Below are 17,680 nucleotides of genomic sequence, written 5' to 3'. Positions count from 1 at the left end.
CCAAGGAGAAACTAACCACCATCATCCAGTTATCCTGGGCATGAACGTACTGTGGGAGTTTAGCAATCTACTCCTCAATGACCCCACGCAAGAGACCCTGAACCAGTGGGGTTCCCGCACGGCCCAAGGGCAGGTCTTTCAGCAGCTGGTGCGGGAGGTGCGAGTACTCCAGGACTGCCAGAAGGGTGAAGCGGTGGGCATCGCACCTGCGGCTCCCCCGCTCGTGATTCCCCCCGGGCAGACAATGGTGGCCCTGCCGATCCACGCCCCGATACCATTGGAGGGCGTGGAGATGCAGGTAGAGCCATGCTTCAAGGACCGCCTGCACCCTGGCATACTGGTAGCTCGCTCCCTGGCCACGGTGCGAGGAGGGACCGTCCTGGTGCGCTGCATTAACCTGGAAGACCAAGATATCGTCTTGAAGCCCCAGGCCGAAGTGGCCAAGCTAGTAAGGTCTTTGGAGGAGGTGCTGCCAGCCCTGGCAGTCCAGTTAAAGGTGCAACCCGAGGATCCGTGGGCAGTAACGATACGAACCATACAGACTGCCGAATCCTCGACCCAGGAGAAAGGTTGAACCATCCTGGAAAGCATGTGGGCCGAACTCTCTGGCCTGACGTCAGCCCAGCTTCTCCAGGTAGAAACCCTTCTTGGACAGTATTACGAAGTATTCGCTAGCCACGAGGATGATTTTGGGTGTACCACGGCCATCACACATGGAATCCCCACGACAGGAACGGCCCCAATCCGGGAACGATATCGGCAAATCCCTCCACAGCTATATCAGGAGGTGAAAACTCTACTAGCACAAATGCTCCGGAAAGGGGTCATACGAGAAAGCTAGAGCCCCTGGGCGGCTCCCATCGTGCTGGTCCGCAAAAAAGATGGTACCCTCCGGTTCTCTGTGGACTATCGGAAGCTGAACGCCTGCACCATTAAAGACTCGTACCCGCTGCCCCGCATAGAAGATTCTCTGTCCGCCTTGGGAAAAGCAACGTACTTCTCTACTCTAGACCTGGCCAGTGGGTACTGGCAGGTGCCAATGTCGGAGGAAGACAGAGCCAAGACAGCATTTATTCTCCCTATGGGACTGTTTGAATTCAACTGAATGCCGTTTGGGCTGGCCAACGCCCCGGGAACTTTCCAGCAGTTGATGGAGCGGTGTCTGGGAGATCTCAACTTCAAAGCCACTCTGATATACCTAGATGATATCATCATCTATTCCGCCACGTTTGAGGACCACCTGCGGTGGTTGGGGCAGGTGCTCGGCCGGCTGCAGAAGTACAGGTTGAAGGTAAAGCCCCAGAAATGCCACCTGTTTCACACCCAGATCGAATATCTGGGGCACGTAGTCTCGGCTGAGGGCGTTCGGCCGTCCCTGGAAAAGGTTGCTGCCATCCAGGGGTGGCCTACCCCCGAGATGGTGAAAGACATGGGGGCCTTCCTGGGGTTGGCCGGCTATTACCGTCGGTTTGTGAAGAATTTTGCACGCCGAGCCCTGCAGGACCTGCTAAAGGGGGCTCCTGCCGGGACGAATGGACGGAAAATTCAATGGCAGCAACCGCAAGAAGACGTGTTTCAAGATCTTAAGGCTGCACTCTCAGGTGCCCCGGTGTTAGCGTATGCGGATTTCTCACAACCGTTCATACTGCACACTGACGGGAGCCTCCAGGGACTAGGGGCTGTGTTGTCACAGGTTCAGGATGGTCGGGAGAAAGTGAACGCCTATGGTAGCCGATCGCTGCATGACTCCGTGCGTAACCCTGACAATTACAGCTCCTTTAAACTCGAGTTCCTCGCGGTAGTGTGGGCCATGACGGAGCGGTTCGCAGAGTACCTGGCGGGCTCCGAGGTAGTAGTTTGGACGGACAACAACCCGCTGGCCCATTTGGAAAATGCCAAATTGGGAGCCCTGGAGCAACGGTGGGTGGCTCGAATGGCCAAGTTCAATTATAAGATGATCTATAAAAGAGGGGCCGAAAATGAACATACTGACGCCCTCTCCAGAATTCGGCATACAACTCCAGGGTAAAGTCGGGATGACGAATTGGAAGGGGAAGAGACGCCATTCGCCCTCACCCACACCATGATTACAGCGGTGAGGGCGAATACATCAAGAAAGGGCTATTGTACCATAAAGCAGTGTCACAGACAACGTCTGCTACAACTTGGCAGGTGGTCGTGCCCGGAGCCCTACTAGCCAAACTGGCTAGGGAAGCCCATGAAAAGAGGGCTCACTTTGGTGCTCAAAAGACTTTGCAATGGTTGCAGCAGATCATTTACCATCCGCACTTGCACGCTGCCGTGGAAGAAGTTTGCCGGACCTGCCGCCCATGTGAGCTCACCAAACCAACCGCACAATGAGCCCCAGTACAAACAATAGTGACTTCAGCTCCCCTTGAGCTCCTAACAGTGGACTATTTAACTATAGGTCCCGCATACCAGGGGTATGAACATTGTCTCGTGATGGTGGATCATTTCACTAAGTTCGCCGTGGTAACCCCCACCCGAGACCAAACTGCGGAGTCGGCCGCCTATGCAATTTGTAATAATTTAATCCAAGTGTACGGCTGCCCACAACGAATACACTCAGACCAGGGAGCGTGCTTCTTAGGAAAAGTCATGGAAGAATTGCATTGACTATGGTATCGACAAGTCCAGAACTACGCCTTATCATCCGCAGGGAAACGGAGCCTGCGAGCGATTTAATCTGACATTAATCGAAATGCTGCGCACCCTGGAGAGTGACCGAAAGGCTCGCTGGCCTGAGTATGTCCCTGAGCTGGTGTGGGTTTATAACAACCGGGTGCATCGGGTGACCGGGTACACCCCCTGCTCGCTGCTATTTGGACGAGAAGGCAAAAGAATCACGGAAGTGGAATTAAACCCAGAAGAACCCCAACCTTGGACAGGAGTATCATCATGGGTCGAAACCACCGGCACCGGCTACAAACCCTCCACCGAATCGTACATACAAAACTTCAGGACCTGGAGCACCCAAGGGGAACGCTGCCTCCACCTGCTGACTTCCGAACGGGAGATCGAGTATTTGTCCTAGATCAGCTGCCCCAAAACAAGTTAGACCCACGGTGGGAGGAAAACCCTTACCGAGTGTTGCGCCAAGCAAGCCCCGATGGACCTGTGTATGAAATACAATCCGAGAAGGACGGCGTACCTCTCACTCGTACCGTGCACCGTATTATGTTACATCCATGTGCATCCACCGACCCCACGCGACCCGAGCCTATCCCTCAGGTCTCCGACCCTCCGCCAATGGTCTGGGACCTTGATGACGAAGAGGAATGCCCAGCCATATCAGCAGGCCCTCCAAGTCATGGCAGTAGACTCAGTCAGCCCACCAGTCGACCAGCCCACCACCCTCCACGACCCCAGAAGGCTCCACCACAGTTGAACTCAGACGCTCCGAGCGGTCAACAGCTGACAAACCCCCGAACGTTACGAACAGGACCAGTTCGTATGGCGACAAGAACTGTCATATCCAAAGACCACTTCAAGCCAACTAATGCCCTCGCCAGAGGACTGGCGAGCATACAGGATGGGGGAGTGTGGGAGTGTGGGAGAAGGGGCCCCCGTCGAGTGTCCGGGCCGGAACCAAGGGGACCGTCATTTAGGTTCCTGGGCAGGTTGTTTCCGGGGGACAGAGTTCAGGACCGTACCGTTGAGACTGACAGATGGGCTGGGGGAGGAGCCAATATAAAAGGGGAGAACGCTAGTCACAGTGAGTCAGAACGGGGAAGGAGGAGCAGGAGACCGTGGGAGTGTGTGAGAGCCAGAACGATGTACAGAGGCCAGAAGCAAGAGGGACACTTACACTGGACAGCAGAGGGACGGCGCCGAGTCGCCCGTCCGAGAACCGCTGCTCTGCTTCAACTCGCGGCCTGCCCGCGGACCCCTGCTGTTGTTGCCGCCACCCTCCAGCCCGTGGCTGCGGACTGCCCGCGGTCATCTGCCGCCGTTGCTGCCACACTCCAGCCCGCGGCTGTGGCCTGCCCGCGGTCACCCGCGGCCTTTGCCGCCTCACTCCAGCCCGCGGCTGCGGCCTATCCTTCGCCGCCCACAGCCGCCCCACTCCCGACCGCGGCTGCGGCCAGTTCATTGCAGGCGGCAGCCACTAGTTCCCCGTTCCAGTCTGTGGCAAGAGTCAGGCCATCACCCGCCACGGACTCCCTGTTACAGCCGGTGGCTTGCCAACCGCCACCCCGCTTCGCGGCCACTGACCCCCGTCCGTCCAAGAACTCTTCCGGGGCCTGTTGTGCCCCTGCTTCGCCTGGGCATCGGAACGCTCGAAGATTATGCCAGATCTTCAACAGCTGGGCCCAGCAGCTGCTACACCAAAGAACCATCATCCAGGACGCCGAGGACATCAGGACAGATAAGTGACATTATATAACTAAGGACCCGTAGTCGGCCATACCGCGGCCCTATAATGACCGGCCTTTGCCAGGGTAGTCGTGTACTTATATATCAGTGTTTGCTTGAGTTGAGTCCCTGTGAGGACAATTCCTGTTACCCGTTTGGTTGCTTAAACTAGTCCACCTGATCTATACCTATAAAAAGTTATTACCAAAAGTACAAATTCGTCTCGCATCTCGTCACTGCATCCCGCGTACCAGCCAGTACCACACACACGTTGCTTATTTTTAACCTGCAGATTTGGTGCAGAAAATAATCTGCAGCATGTCAATTCTCTGTGCGTTTTTCACTGTTGACTTCCCCCAAATCAGTCAAAAATGCAAAAAAAATGGACCAAAAGCGTGCTTGTGTCCTGACAAAAGATGCAGAAATGGTGCAGAAATTTTTCTCAACGTGTGCGTATACTGAACTTTACAATTTATTTCTTATTAAACATCCTTTTTCTTCTCAATAACGGAGGTGGTAGAGGCAGCGTGACCGTAGATAATAAACATTTTTAAAGTGGTTATTTTTACATTGATAGCGAATTCTTAGAATACTGATCAGATATTGATGACCTAGCCTATCTGTTTATTCAAATAGGGGGCAGCTTGCAGTACCCGGCTACGGACACTACCGATGATGGAGCTGTGCAGCTCGGCAAATGAGTGCTTCTGGCTGTTAAACACTTGATCTTTGGGAGTGCCAGGTGTCACACTCCCATCGATCAGATATTGATGACCTATCCTAAGCATAAGCAAAGTAAACCTCCCAGTCAACCCCTTTAATTGGTAACATCGATAGTGTGTATCCATGGGATCAGTAAATAATTGACTGTTTATAAATTGTCCCGCAGTGATCATGTCTCATTAAAGGCATGAACTTTGTTTTGATCATGGCTGTTAAGTCTTCCATGTGCCTAGCAACTTTGATGCATGAGTATAGCTGTGCCAATGACAGTGTTATTTTCCATTTTTTTTGCTATAAAAAATCTTCACCGGTCAGAAAGTGGATCTTTAACCTTCATCTATCTGCTATTTCTTAAAATTGCCAAAAGGCAACCAGCCGTGGCTCTATAATTTATTGTACATGGTGGATCCATATACACTAGTATAGCCTGTCACAGTATAGTGACTAATAAAAATGCATCCACTAAAGGGACAATGATGGCAATATAAATATATATATAGTATCCACTAAAATAAGTACAGCGGGAGCTGCCCTGCACTAGACTGCTCGGTGCAGGGCATACGACACGGTGGAGCGAGTTTGGATGTGACTACTTCCATATCTACTCAGTCATTGAGGGACACAGAGAGAAAGAAGTCCCAGTGCTACAACAATATATGGGCCCAGTAGTACAATTCCACAAGTTTTGAAGGTAGAAATTAGCCCATTTACCTCTTGGGTCCCTGTGCGATTGCACAGGTTGCTCCAATGATATGTTTGCCACGGACCCACCCCACCCCCTGCTTGGCACTGCAAACACCATGCTGCACCAACCAACACTAAATGGCCTGGCGGCATCCTGTATAACAATGGGAAAATGTGGAAAAAAAGATGAAACATAATGTATAAAATAAATACATGACATGAGGTGTTGGTCGATATTTTGGCCAAAATATGCAAGATCAAAACCCACGTCAAGGGTACTCATACTTGCTAGTCCTATGTTTTTATGTAGGATGCAACCAAGCCCTTTAGTGTTGGGTGCATGAATTGGGGCGTCTGTCTTGTGGGGTGCGGGAAAGCCCGACAGATCTAATAGTATGGGCATCATCAATTAGATGTAAGCCAGACACACTGCATCACACATACCTGTGTGCCTGGCGTCCTATGCAAGCCATGAGTCATAGTGTTTGACAAGTGTGACCAGGTTTTTACTATTGAGGCCGCCTATGCGGCATCAATAGTAAAAGATAGAATGTTAAAATGCTAAAAAAAATAAAAAAATCGGGGTATATTTACCTTCCGGCGTCCCGCGCTGCATTCCCGGGCCTCAGCGTTCCCAGTAATGCCTTGCGAGATCTGTGATGACGTAGTCTCGCGTTGCTATAGCGATCTCGCGAGACCGCTAGAGTCACGTGAGACTACGTCATTACAGGGCCTTGCCGCAAGGCATTACTGGGAACGCTAGGCCGGGAATGCAGTGCGGGACATCGGAAGGTAAATATACCCCGATTTTTTATTTTTTATTCTTTTTTTTACAGGGGTATGGTACCCAGGGCCTGGAGGACAGTCTCTTCTCCTCCACACCGTGGGTACCAACCGCACATGAGACGCTTAACTTCCCGCATGGTGGGCATAGCCACATGCGGGAAGTAAGCGATTCTCATGCATTCCTATGGGTGCGGAATCGCAGCAATTCTTTGCGATTCCGCACAAAAGAATGAGCATGCTGCGATTTTTTCCGCGATGCAACTCCGCCGTGGAAAAAAGCGCAGCATTAGCACAGCATGTGCGGAATGCCATAGGAATGCATGGGGGGCGTTCTGCACACGATTTTTAAGCTTTTTCGCGCCGAAAATCGCGGCAAAAATGCTTAAAAATCGCTACGTGGGCACATAGCCTAAAGTAAAGATGCCTTAGCATGTCATGTGGCCATCCAACATGTGGTGACGGTATTTCGGTTGGCATACATATACTGTATGTGACCTGTCATTGTTATCCTGGCTATGATGGCAATGAGCTGAAAACTGAGATGTCGTCTCTATGGAACAAACGCTCACTTTGCTATTGATCCAACAGTGCGGCAACATTTATAATCAATTTCTAAGGTGCATAATAAAAGGTGACAAACAATACGACCACCATACGTCCTCGTTTCCAAAAATGGCTGCCATAACTGAAAAAAAGTGTAGTTGTAAATTCAGGAATGTATAGTGAATTTTTGAGCTGGAAATTTTTAATTCTTAAATAAAAGGAATGACATGTGGAAAGTATTTAATTTCTTATAATAAAGTCATTATTTAAGCATTAATTCCGCTATAAAAGAGTCAAAAAATAACTGCTGAACCGAACTTTCACCATTAATACTTATACTAAGGTTGGTATATTATGAACATAGAGTGAAATTTAAGTTGTGTTCAACAGAATTATGCTCTCAAGATATCCATGTGTCATTGATAACCGGCAGGAATGTAGCGAATATGAGTTTTCTTCCGTTCATTTATTTGCATTCCATTTGTAATCACTTATAGTTCTAAGTAAAGCAAAGAAAGCATCCGCTGCATTTGCAATCATACATGTCTCATTTTTCCATTTACTCTGCTTCAGAACCATAATCCTCAGCTGCCATAAGTCTAAGAAGTAGACGTGAGCTGGAGGGTACATTAAATTATTTATTGATTCACTTTACATACAGTCGTCTACCAGGACGGTTCCTAATCAACAGTAAGGTGAAGGAAGAGAAATCTCTGTAGTATCATATCTCAGATTGTTCTCTCATCATTCTTCTCCAAGTTTCTTAGTTATAGTATTTGATTAACTAACTTTTGGTTCATTGAGTTCATTTGTTGGCCTTCCGAACTGTAGAAGATATGAAGGAAGGAAGTCAAAGGTAAGAGAGAAGCAGGAAAATTTCCAGGAGGTTTGGTAGAAAGTCTGGTACTATCATGACAAAATAAACTGTTTTTGGCCTCTCTGAGCACGGATTAGGACGCCTGCATTAAGGTTCGACAGCAGTATATTATACACAAGAATTGAAATCAATTACCATCACCAAATATCATTAAAATATACTAAAAATAAAAAAATTAAAAAGGAGATGTACAATGTTACACAAGCAGGTTGACCATATAGTTACCCCCTTCCTACATCAGTGATACATACAAGGCAGGTGTCGGCTGTGTTATAGAGCCAGCACCTGGCTCTAATAGCAGCAATGGAATCTATCTCCAATCACTGATGTTTAAAGGGAATATGTCACCTATTTTTCTGCAGCCACCGCCATCATGGGCTTATCTACGGCATTCTATAATACTGTAGATAAGCCCCTGATGTAACCTGAAAGATAAGAAAAACGAGTTATATTATACTCACCCGGGGTCCGGTCTGATGGGTGTTGCGGTTCGGTCCGGCGCCTCCCATATCATCCTCTTCATTGCTGCCTGTCACGGCTCCTGCTCAGGCGTACTTTATCTGCCCTGTTGAGGATAGAGTAAAGTACTGCAGTGCGCAAGCACCGGGAAAGGTCAGAGAGGCCCAGCGACTGGATCCTTACCCTTCTGATGGCTAATCTTTGTCCGTGAATGGACTGTTCAGGAATAAGGCTCTTTTCTTGCCTCTGTGCCCACCTTTCTTTCTAGTTACTCTCACACAGGTGGTCTCCTCTGTCTGATAACAATATAAGCTGTTTTTGGTTTTCATTCGCCATTTCTATAGGGTCATCAAAATGACAGTCGATCATCAAAAGGATTGATTGGGCTGGTGGCATCTGGTATATCACATAATTGGCTGTAGTTTCAGTTAAAATGGGAAGAATCACGATGCAGAGGTGAAGAAAAATGAGAACCAAGCTTTACCTAATGCACACTGAGAAAATTATTAGTTATCAGCATGAGGTAAAAACCGGAGAGCATGTGTCTCATAATATATATTAAAAAAAGGTTTACGGTACCTAGAGACACAAGGGGCAGATTTCCAAAAATGCCAGTTGTGATATATACCTCTGGCCTCATCATACCAACAGATGGGCCGTATTCTGTTGCATTGCCTTTGCCTTTTAGCCTTTCATCACAGCCCCAAGGTCTGAAATTAGCAGACGGTTAAATGTGACATTTACAGTAAGCTTCCCTAACTCTTAAGAGACCGAGTTGGCAAATATTAAGGAAGCCAAAGAGACTATCAGAGTCGAGAATACAACTCCCATCGTCACATTATTAACATATTCTTTCCTTAAATAAGATAGAAAACAATACTAAAGATAAATTACGACAATCTATTTCATGATTGGAAAAAAAAAAGTTACTGTATCTTAAAACAAAATGTAAATTTCTTTTTCTGAAAAAGAAATCATCATACAGTAACTGATCTGTGCAACTTAATAATAAGAAATGATCAGTCTTAGCAATTTACACGTCGATCTATTAGAGGTGAACAGCTATAGAAGGGTTAATAGGTTTCATTTATTTTTTTACCAAGAGCTAAATTCTAATAAAAAAAAAAAAAAGAGGACAAAGAACAACGGAACAATGCATGACAATATCTAAATAGTTCCTTTAATATGGAGCCTGCGATTTTTTTTTTTTTTTTTTTTTACACTTTTCATCATTTGCATTGCCCCCTTAACCCCTTAAGAATCAGGAGTATTTCCGCTTTTGCGCTTCCATTTATCACTCCCCTTCTTCCCAAAGCCATAACTTTTTTATTTTTCTGTCAATATGGCCATGTGAGGGTTTGTTTTTAGCGGGACGAATTGTATTTTTGAAAAGCACCATTGATTTTACCACATTATGTACTGTAAAACAGGGAAAAAAAACAAATGCGGTGAAATTGCAAAAAAAAAAGTGCAATTCCCCAATTGTTTTTTGGATTTTTTTTACCATGTTCACTAAATGCTAAAACTGAACTGCCATTATGATTCTCCAGGCCATTACGAATTCTCAGACACCAAACATGTCTAGGTTCTTGTTTATTTAAGAGGTGAAAAAAATCCAAAGTCTGTAAAAAAAAAAAGCGCCATTTTCCCGAAAGTGTCTCCATTTTTCGTGATCTCGGGTCGAGTTTCTTGCATGATGAGCTAACGTTTACCGACTGGATTCTTTTTATACATTGATAGATCTAGCAATTCTGAACACGGCGATACCAAATGGGTATATTTGATTTTTCTATTGTTTTATTTTGAATGGGGCGAAAGGGGGATGATATGAACTTTTACATTTTTTTATTTTTTAAAAAAATTTTTTTTTTTTACTTTTTACTTGCTTCACTGGTCTCCATGGGAGACTAGAAGCTGCGATCATCCAATTGCTTGTGCTACAAAGAGCAGCCCTGCTCTATGTAGCAGAAATGCTCATTCGCTTTGAGCGCCCACCGCTCATAGTTATCCAGCTATGACAACCCCAGGGGTCTCCTGCTGACCCAGGTTGTCAGGCCAACCCATCTGTGACCCGCGGGTCATGTGACACGGGTGCAGGTGGGAGGAGGTAGTGATGCGCTTCCTGCACATGCATTTTAAATGCCAATGTCAGAGTTTGACAGCGGCATTTAACATGTTAACAGCAGCGGGTAGATCATGATTCCACCCGTGGCTGTTAGAGGTAGATGTCAGATAAGCTGTCATGTGCCAGAAAAGGTGTGGGCTCGTCGCCAGAGCCAGCACCAAACAGGTGGATGCGTCCAATGTTGGAAACATCCGTCATTGGCCGTTAAAGGGTTAAGTGACAATAACAGGGGTTTTTCAGTTAGATATCACATTTACCACAAATATTAAAGTGTTTATTTTTTCTGCTAATGTATCAAAATAAGCTGCCAAGAGGAATAACACTATTTCTGACCATTATACAACTCGTATTCTGTAAACTAAAAAAGTTTTACTCTCTGTGGGCTTTATCTCTGCCTAACACACAAAAAGAAACAGCAGCATGGAGGACATTAATACAGCAGTACTTGGCTGAGTGGCTGTGAATCCAGCACTGAAGTAAAATAAATTTGATAGATGCTGCAGCCTGATCTTCTTGTGTCTGCCTGGTCTCTCACAGCGGGGGCGCCATTTTGCGTACAATTATACGCTGCCAACCTCCGCGGCAAGGTAGGGACAGTTGACTAGGGCTATTGGATGGTCAGCTATGTAAGCACAAACCCCGCCATCAATCTCCCACGTATCATACGTTACTGCTTCTGCATTTGTCTGGGTATCAGTTGGATAATTATTCAGAATCTGGAGATTCTGTTATATAGATGGTATTGATTATACGGGCTCCTAAGGCCTCTTTCACACATCAGTTTTTCGCCGTCAGGCGCGATCCGGCTTTTTTTTTTAAAACCGGATCCGGCGAAATGCAATGTCGGATCCAGTTTTTCCCCATTGACTTGCATTAGCACCGGATGGCATTGCGTTTCATCCGTTTTTTGCCGGATCCGGCTACTTGTCTCATTCCGGCATCTGGAAAAAACGGCTACTGTAACGTTTTTTGTCTCCGGCGAAAAAGCCGGAAGCGCCGGATCCGACGCTTCCGGCTTTTTGCCACAATGAAAGTCTATGGGTGCCGGAATGCGCCGGATCCAGAAAAAGACGGATCCAGCCAGCGGATCCGTTTTTTTAAGCCTGTGCATGCTCAGATCCAATTGGCCAGCCCCCAGGAAACAGATATAACCTGCTAGACGGATCCGGCAGAAAAACGGATCCGTTTCTACAGTTCTCCAAAATTTATGCCGCATTCGTTTTTTCTAAAAATAGCCGGATCCTGCCTGACGGCAAAAAACTGATGTGTGAAAGTAGCCTAAGGGTTTAATTTTTGGTCTGGCTATTGCTATTGTATGGATTACCCTCTTGAAGGACACATCACCCTTGGGTTCACCTTCCTGACACTGTGGCACAATTTTGAGCACTGTTTTTTTATGTTTGGTGTTCACTTTTGTAGATAGGGTCTTCTAGTAAGGATCTAGGGAGAGCCGACGGTAAGCGGGGGCGCCACATTGCATCCAAGTTAGGGTGCAGCAAGGAAGGGGTGTAATAGGGCATATCAGGGTCATTTAGGGTAGTTTGGTAATCTTTACCACCAACTTTTGTGTGATCAATCTGCCGAATGTGGGCGCAAAATAGTGTTGATTTTAAATGAATTAAATAAAATTTAATTATTAGGTATTAGATTTCATGTGAGCACTTTGGGCTCTCACACCTACCTTCTCCTTCCCCCTCTCCATTGCTTTCAGTTTTTAAAAGTGAATGATCAGCTCAGAAAGCAGGAGAGAAAGTGGCTCTTAACTGGAGAAAGAAGTTAATTTCTCTGATAAGGTATATTACAAAATGTTTTATATTTTCCTGTACTATTGATTTATGCAAAATTAGTGGTGAAAGTGAAGATAGTGGGAATCAAAACAGTCAATCATGAACACTGATGCATGCTAATTTAGAGACACAAACTCTTGTTCACCGTGATCTTGCAACTACGGATAAGGAAGACTACATTCTTGACATTCTGAAAACTTACATTATAGCACGAGTGCAAGATATTTTGGTAGAATAATGTTACACCTTGCATGTTTTTGCCACTTTTGCACTATGGGCCCAACAACATCTAGTCTATTATATACAATGACACATCAACCTTGCTGTCAATGAATGGCGAAAACAAAATGCATAAAAAATACATTGTGAAGCTAAAACACTGTCCTGTTAATGTGCTCCAAGTATGTTTTTCTCTGCAGTAAAAGAAAAACCCACAGACATGCTATGATATATGCAAATTGACAAAGGTTGTGGAAGTTATCCTTGTGACCCCTGTGGAGATCACGCAGCGCTCCAGGAAACACACAATTATCTCAGCTTCATGGAAGAATTATCATAATTTATAAGACATAGAATTTGGCTTAACAACCCTTACTATCATGCAGAAATCACTTTTTGCCTGAGACCTCAGGTTTCCCTGTTTGCTTTCTATGGATTCATTAGTTCTTAAAAAAAAATAACCCCTGATAAAAAAATACAGGAAAATAAGTCTACTTTACATGAAAGAGCAGATTTATGAAAACTGCCTAAAAGAAAATACGTTTTTGTTTCTCAAGTCAACCAATCACAGCCTAGCTTTTATTTTTCAAGAGCACAATAATAAAAGCTGCATTGTGATTGGTTGCTATGAATATGTAAGGGGTGTACCAAGATCACGTGATGCTCGCCTTCCTTTTCCCATGTTGGTATTATATTGTATGCTGCTATATATATATGTGTATGTTGTGTAGACAGGGAAAATACAGTTATAGGGTTAGCCACTAGAGGGGGGCATAGTAGGATAGGAATAGGAGTTTAGCATAACAAATAGTTAATATAGGAGGGGCCTACTGTGGGTAAGACAGGAGTATTTCCTGAATGCAGTAAGTAGGACCAGGGAGCCCAGACAGTCCTGTAGGGCCTTAGAACCTGAGATAACACAGTGGACCACTTAATGTTATAAGCTAGGAGCCCAGTCGTCCAGGGCTTGGAAACTGAAAGACACAGCAGCAGTTGAATGCCGAGCAGCACCAAGATGTGGCAGCTTACAACGTGGGAAGATGACCTTATGTCTGGGGTGAATTGGACAGGGGAACTCCTGAAGGTAGTTAAGCTGGACAGGAGGAAAGAGGAATACTGTTAATGTAATTGATGGTGGCTTTGAAGATGGAGGAAAATGGCATGCAGATGGAGGATAGCAACTTTGATCCAACCCCTCGTGGGTGTCCTGACTCAAAGATGGTACGAAAATCTGCCTGGCAGAGCTGGCACCTAAACAAGTGAATGGTGTCTGCCCATGGTGGGTGCATCTGAAAATAAGACCTTGCCCCTTGCCACAAGTTGCCGAGAACAGAAGAAAACCCAGTGTGCAACTGCGCATTGCCGTAATGAGACAAGGCAGCGATGGACCATTTGTGCACACGTCACTGCAGAGGCATAGGTCGCGTCGAAAAGTGGCGGCAAGAAGAAGAGAAAGCCCGACCCGGTTGACAGAGGAGAGTCAAAGAGTTTTGAACCCACCGCTTCCCTGTACCACCGGAGGAGCGGTGCTGGTGGCTGCCGGAACATCATCGCTGGGAGCTACTACATCATTGGGAGCCAGAATGCCATCGGGAGCTGGAGGAGACCGGTGAACCGGAAACCGTACCTGCCCTGGAGAAACTCTTGCCAGAAGTGAAGGAGCCAGAGTGCGCAGCTGCATCGGCAGAGGGATCTGACAGTCATGGGACAGTTGGGGCCAGGATGCTGAAGCAGGCGGTGGTGAGTGATCCTCGATCCCTGACCCCGGAAGGCTGGACTGCACCTAGGCCCATGCATGGCGACACACCATCCCTCGGCTAGTCACATTTTCACCAGGAGATAGACGGCCCTTTTCCATCCCCCGGGCAGGCCGCTTGGATTGCTGGGGTCGTGGAACGCAAAAAACAGCGGGAGAAGGAGGTGCAGGCAGAGCCGCACCGACCAAGAGGGGGCGCTGTGGCCAGATGTCGTACCAGTGGGCAGCTGGTGTAAACCGACGTGGACCAAGGCTATGGCTTTATACGTGAGGTGGACACAAACACCAAGGTATATGTAAATGCCACCTCAATAAAATTCGGCAGGCCCTTGAGTGAGGGAGATTGGGTCAACTTTTACAAGGAGGACAGCCCTCGGGGGTATTTCGTGGTGGCAGTCAAGCCGTGCCAGGGGGATGACCTGGACCTTTATGCGGGCCCGGATCAGGCTCAGCCGACCCCTTGTTCTCTAGCCACTGCCCGGCCGAGCTCTACCCCTGGCATGTCTCTACAGAACCCGACGCCTATGGCTGCAGGGTAATCGTCGGTCTGAACACGAGCATGGAGCCTGAAGGAGAATAAAGTGGGATGGGTCGTGTGCCACTGAACTGTGAACGAAATTCTTATATAGTGCTCATTGCACAATTTGAGAATGTAAGGGACTGTTCTGCGTCCCTGTGGGCAAATGAGCCCTGGAGCACTAAAATTGAGTGCAGTGTGGCCTGACCGGGCCATGGTGGAATGTTGAGAAGCCAGGTTTTCCTTCTCCCTCCCCAAGTTTTTGTTGCGCCTCTCCTGCTGATTGGCAGGACTCTAACTCTAAGGGGGTACATGCCCATGGACTAAGAATGAACTGTGTGCATGGCTGTTATAAATGACTGCATGTTAAGCAAGTGCAGCACACACAGTTCTTAAAGGGGCCATGCCTCACACAAAGGAGGGGGAAGCCCTCAAGGACTGAAGGTGCTACTTGGAGTACGGAGTACCAGCAACCTGTTAAGAGAGAATGGACTTTTATGCAGCATAAAAGGACATTGTTCACGTTGAGCTGGTAGATTGTCTACCTCTTTCGTACGTTTGCCTCCCTCCATGGAGTACTTTCTTGTACACATTAAAATTTTATTCTTTACTTGGTCGGGACCACCAATCTTAAAGGAGGGAGAGTGTAAGGGGTATACCAAGATCACGTGATGCTCCCCTCCCTTTTCCCATGTTGGTATCATATTGTTCATATATTGTATGCTGCTATGTATATATGAGTATGTTGTGTAGATAGGGTTAGCCACTAGAGGGAGGCATAGTAGGATAGGTATAGGAGTTTAGTATAACAAATAGTTAATATAAGAGTGGCCTACTGTGGGTAAGACAAGAGTATTTCCTAAATGCAGTCAGTAACATTACAAGCTAGGAGCCCAGTTGTCCAGGGTTTGGGAACGGAAAGACAGCAGCAGTGGAATGTCGGGCAGCACCAAGATGTGGCAGCTTACTACATGGGCAGAGGCCCTTATGTCTGGGGCAAAACGGACAGGGGAACTCCTGAAGGTAGTTAAGCTGGACAGAAGGAAAGCTGCAGTACCGGACGAGACGGTATGACCCGGGAGCATTCTAGAGGAAGGTGTTAAAGAAGGTATGCTGCAAATGGGGACGTTGTATGTATCTTGAGAGAGACCAGGGTGTGTTTGACCAATCTATTTCAGCCACGACTATTGCCCTGGCTCCCCTCCCAAATAATCAAGGAAGATAACCATTATTTATTCTGATAGTATCCACTGAATTACCAAGAAAATTAGCCTTATCTCACTCATACCAGTAAGCTGGCCATAGTTTATATATTTTATCATACAAAAAATGACACCATTAGGCATAGGTGTGTATAGCAGACTATTTCACAGTGTGGGAAAATAAAAAAACTGAGCTGGACTATAAGCTGGCACACGTGCAGTGTGTAAGAGCATATTCACACTGTGGCCATTTCATAGACAAAACCCAAGAAATAAAAAATGAGCATATACCCTACAGCAACTAAATAGTAATAGTACATGTAAATAACATCGGGTACTTAGTCATCACTATTTTGATAAAAAAAAGCACAAAAGCCATTTCACCACGACAATGTATACCCATTGGGATGGTCCTAACCTCTCTTGCATTGAAACCTTACCATGTTTCAAATGACATCAATGTGAAAAATGGCAGATCAGGACAGGACCAGACACCCATCCATGGGAAGCTATTCAGATGAAATGCTTAGCTCAGAGAGGGGCCACATTCCTGTTTGTACAAAATACAGGCAATAACATCAAAACCAGAAAACTGAGCTGGACTATAAGTTGGTACACATGCAAAGAGTAAGAGCACATTCACACTGTGGCCATTTCATAGACAAAACCCAAGGGGAAAAAAAGAAAAATAAGCAAATACCATACAGCAAGTAAATCAGTAAATAGTTATAGTACATGCAAATAATATAGAATACCTATTTAATGCTATTTTGATTAAAAAAAACAAAAGCCATCTCACATCAGGACTAAGTATTCCATCTGTATAGCTTTCCATGGATAGGGGTCTCAGTCCCACCCTGTCCTGCTCTGCCCTTATTCTTATTCACATCATTTGACACATGGTAAGGTTTTAATACTAAAGATAGGATAGGATCACCCGGTTGGGTACACTTTGTCATGGTGAGATGGCTTTTTATACTTTTTTGATCAATATATCACTAAGTACCCTGTTATTTGTATGCACTATTACTAGTTACTTGCTACAGTGTATATGTTTTTGCTTTTCTTACCTAGTGTGGAAATCAAGTCTGGGAAAATGGTTCATCACCCTCGGCACCTGCTCTGAGCCTGTAGACCCTTCTACCCTTGGTTGATTTGGATGACGTCCTCTATGTCGTCACAAGGAAGTTTGATGCCTAAAAGTATCTTAACTTTTGTGATCCGAGTAAATGGGTAATGTTTAATTTTTTCTGTTATTTTCAAATCTCTGATCCCATTTGAGATGAAGTCTTCATCAGATTTGATAGAAATAGTGTTGCATTATTCTTGACCAGTGGAGTACCGCCAATGGCGGCAGGCCACGCAACTGCTATGGGGCCTGCCAGAGTCGGACCACAACGGCTGTGTGCTGTGCCTTTAATTAAATGTGCACGCTGCCATCACTCTATCTCCTTTCTAGTCCTGCACTGCTCCCACCTGACCTAACTTACTGGATTTGCATAAGGATGCCATGCCTCCTGGCTGATGTAGCTTTCCAGCTAGATAGAGTGTATGCTGGGCCTGGCTGGAAGTAGTTGCATATGTGAGGGCGGCTACCGGCTGTTGGAGGCGGAGCATTAGGAGCT

General features: G+C 46.3%; 1 protein-coding gene across 1 annotated transcript in view; it reads right to left on the bottom strand.

Moving 5' to 3' along the window:
• Positions 1-7,831: 7,831 nt before the first annotated feature.
• KIF16B (kinesin family member 16B) overlaps positions 7,832-17,680 on the bottom strand; it is a 538,624-nt gene continuing 528,775 nt past the window's right edge. Inside the window, exon 27 of the mRNA XM_073553806.1 lies at positions 7,832-7,938. Coding sequence (XP_073409907.1) covers positions 7,894-7,938 — 45 coding nt within the window. The 3' untranslated portion in view covers positions 7,832-7,893. The remainder of the gene's footprint in view (positions 7,939-17,680) is intronic.

The sequence above is a fragment of the Dendrobates tinctorius genome, unplaced genomic scaffold, assembly GCF_039654945.1.
Source record: "Dendrobates tinctorius isolate UK_male_01 unplaced genomic scaffold, ASM3965494v1 ptg000203l, whole genome shotgun sequence".
Taxonomy (NCBI): Eukaryota; Metazoa; Chordata; class Amphibia; order Anura; family Dendrobatidae; genus Dendrobates; species Dendrobates tinctorius.
The sequence above is the reverse complement of the archived record's forward strand: the minus strand, read 5'-3'. Positions and strand labels throughout refer to the sequence as shown.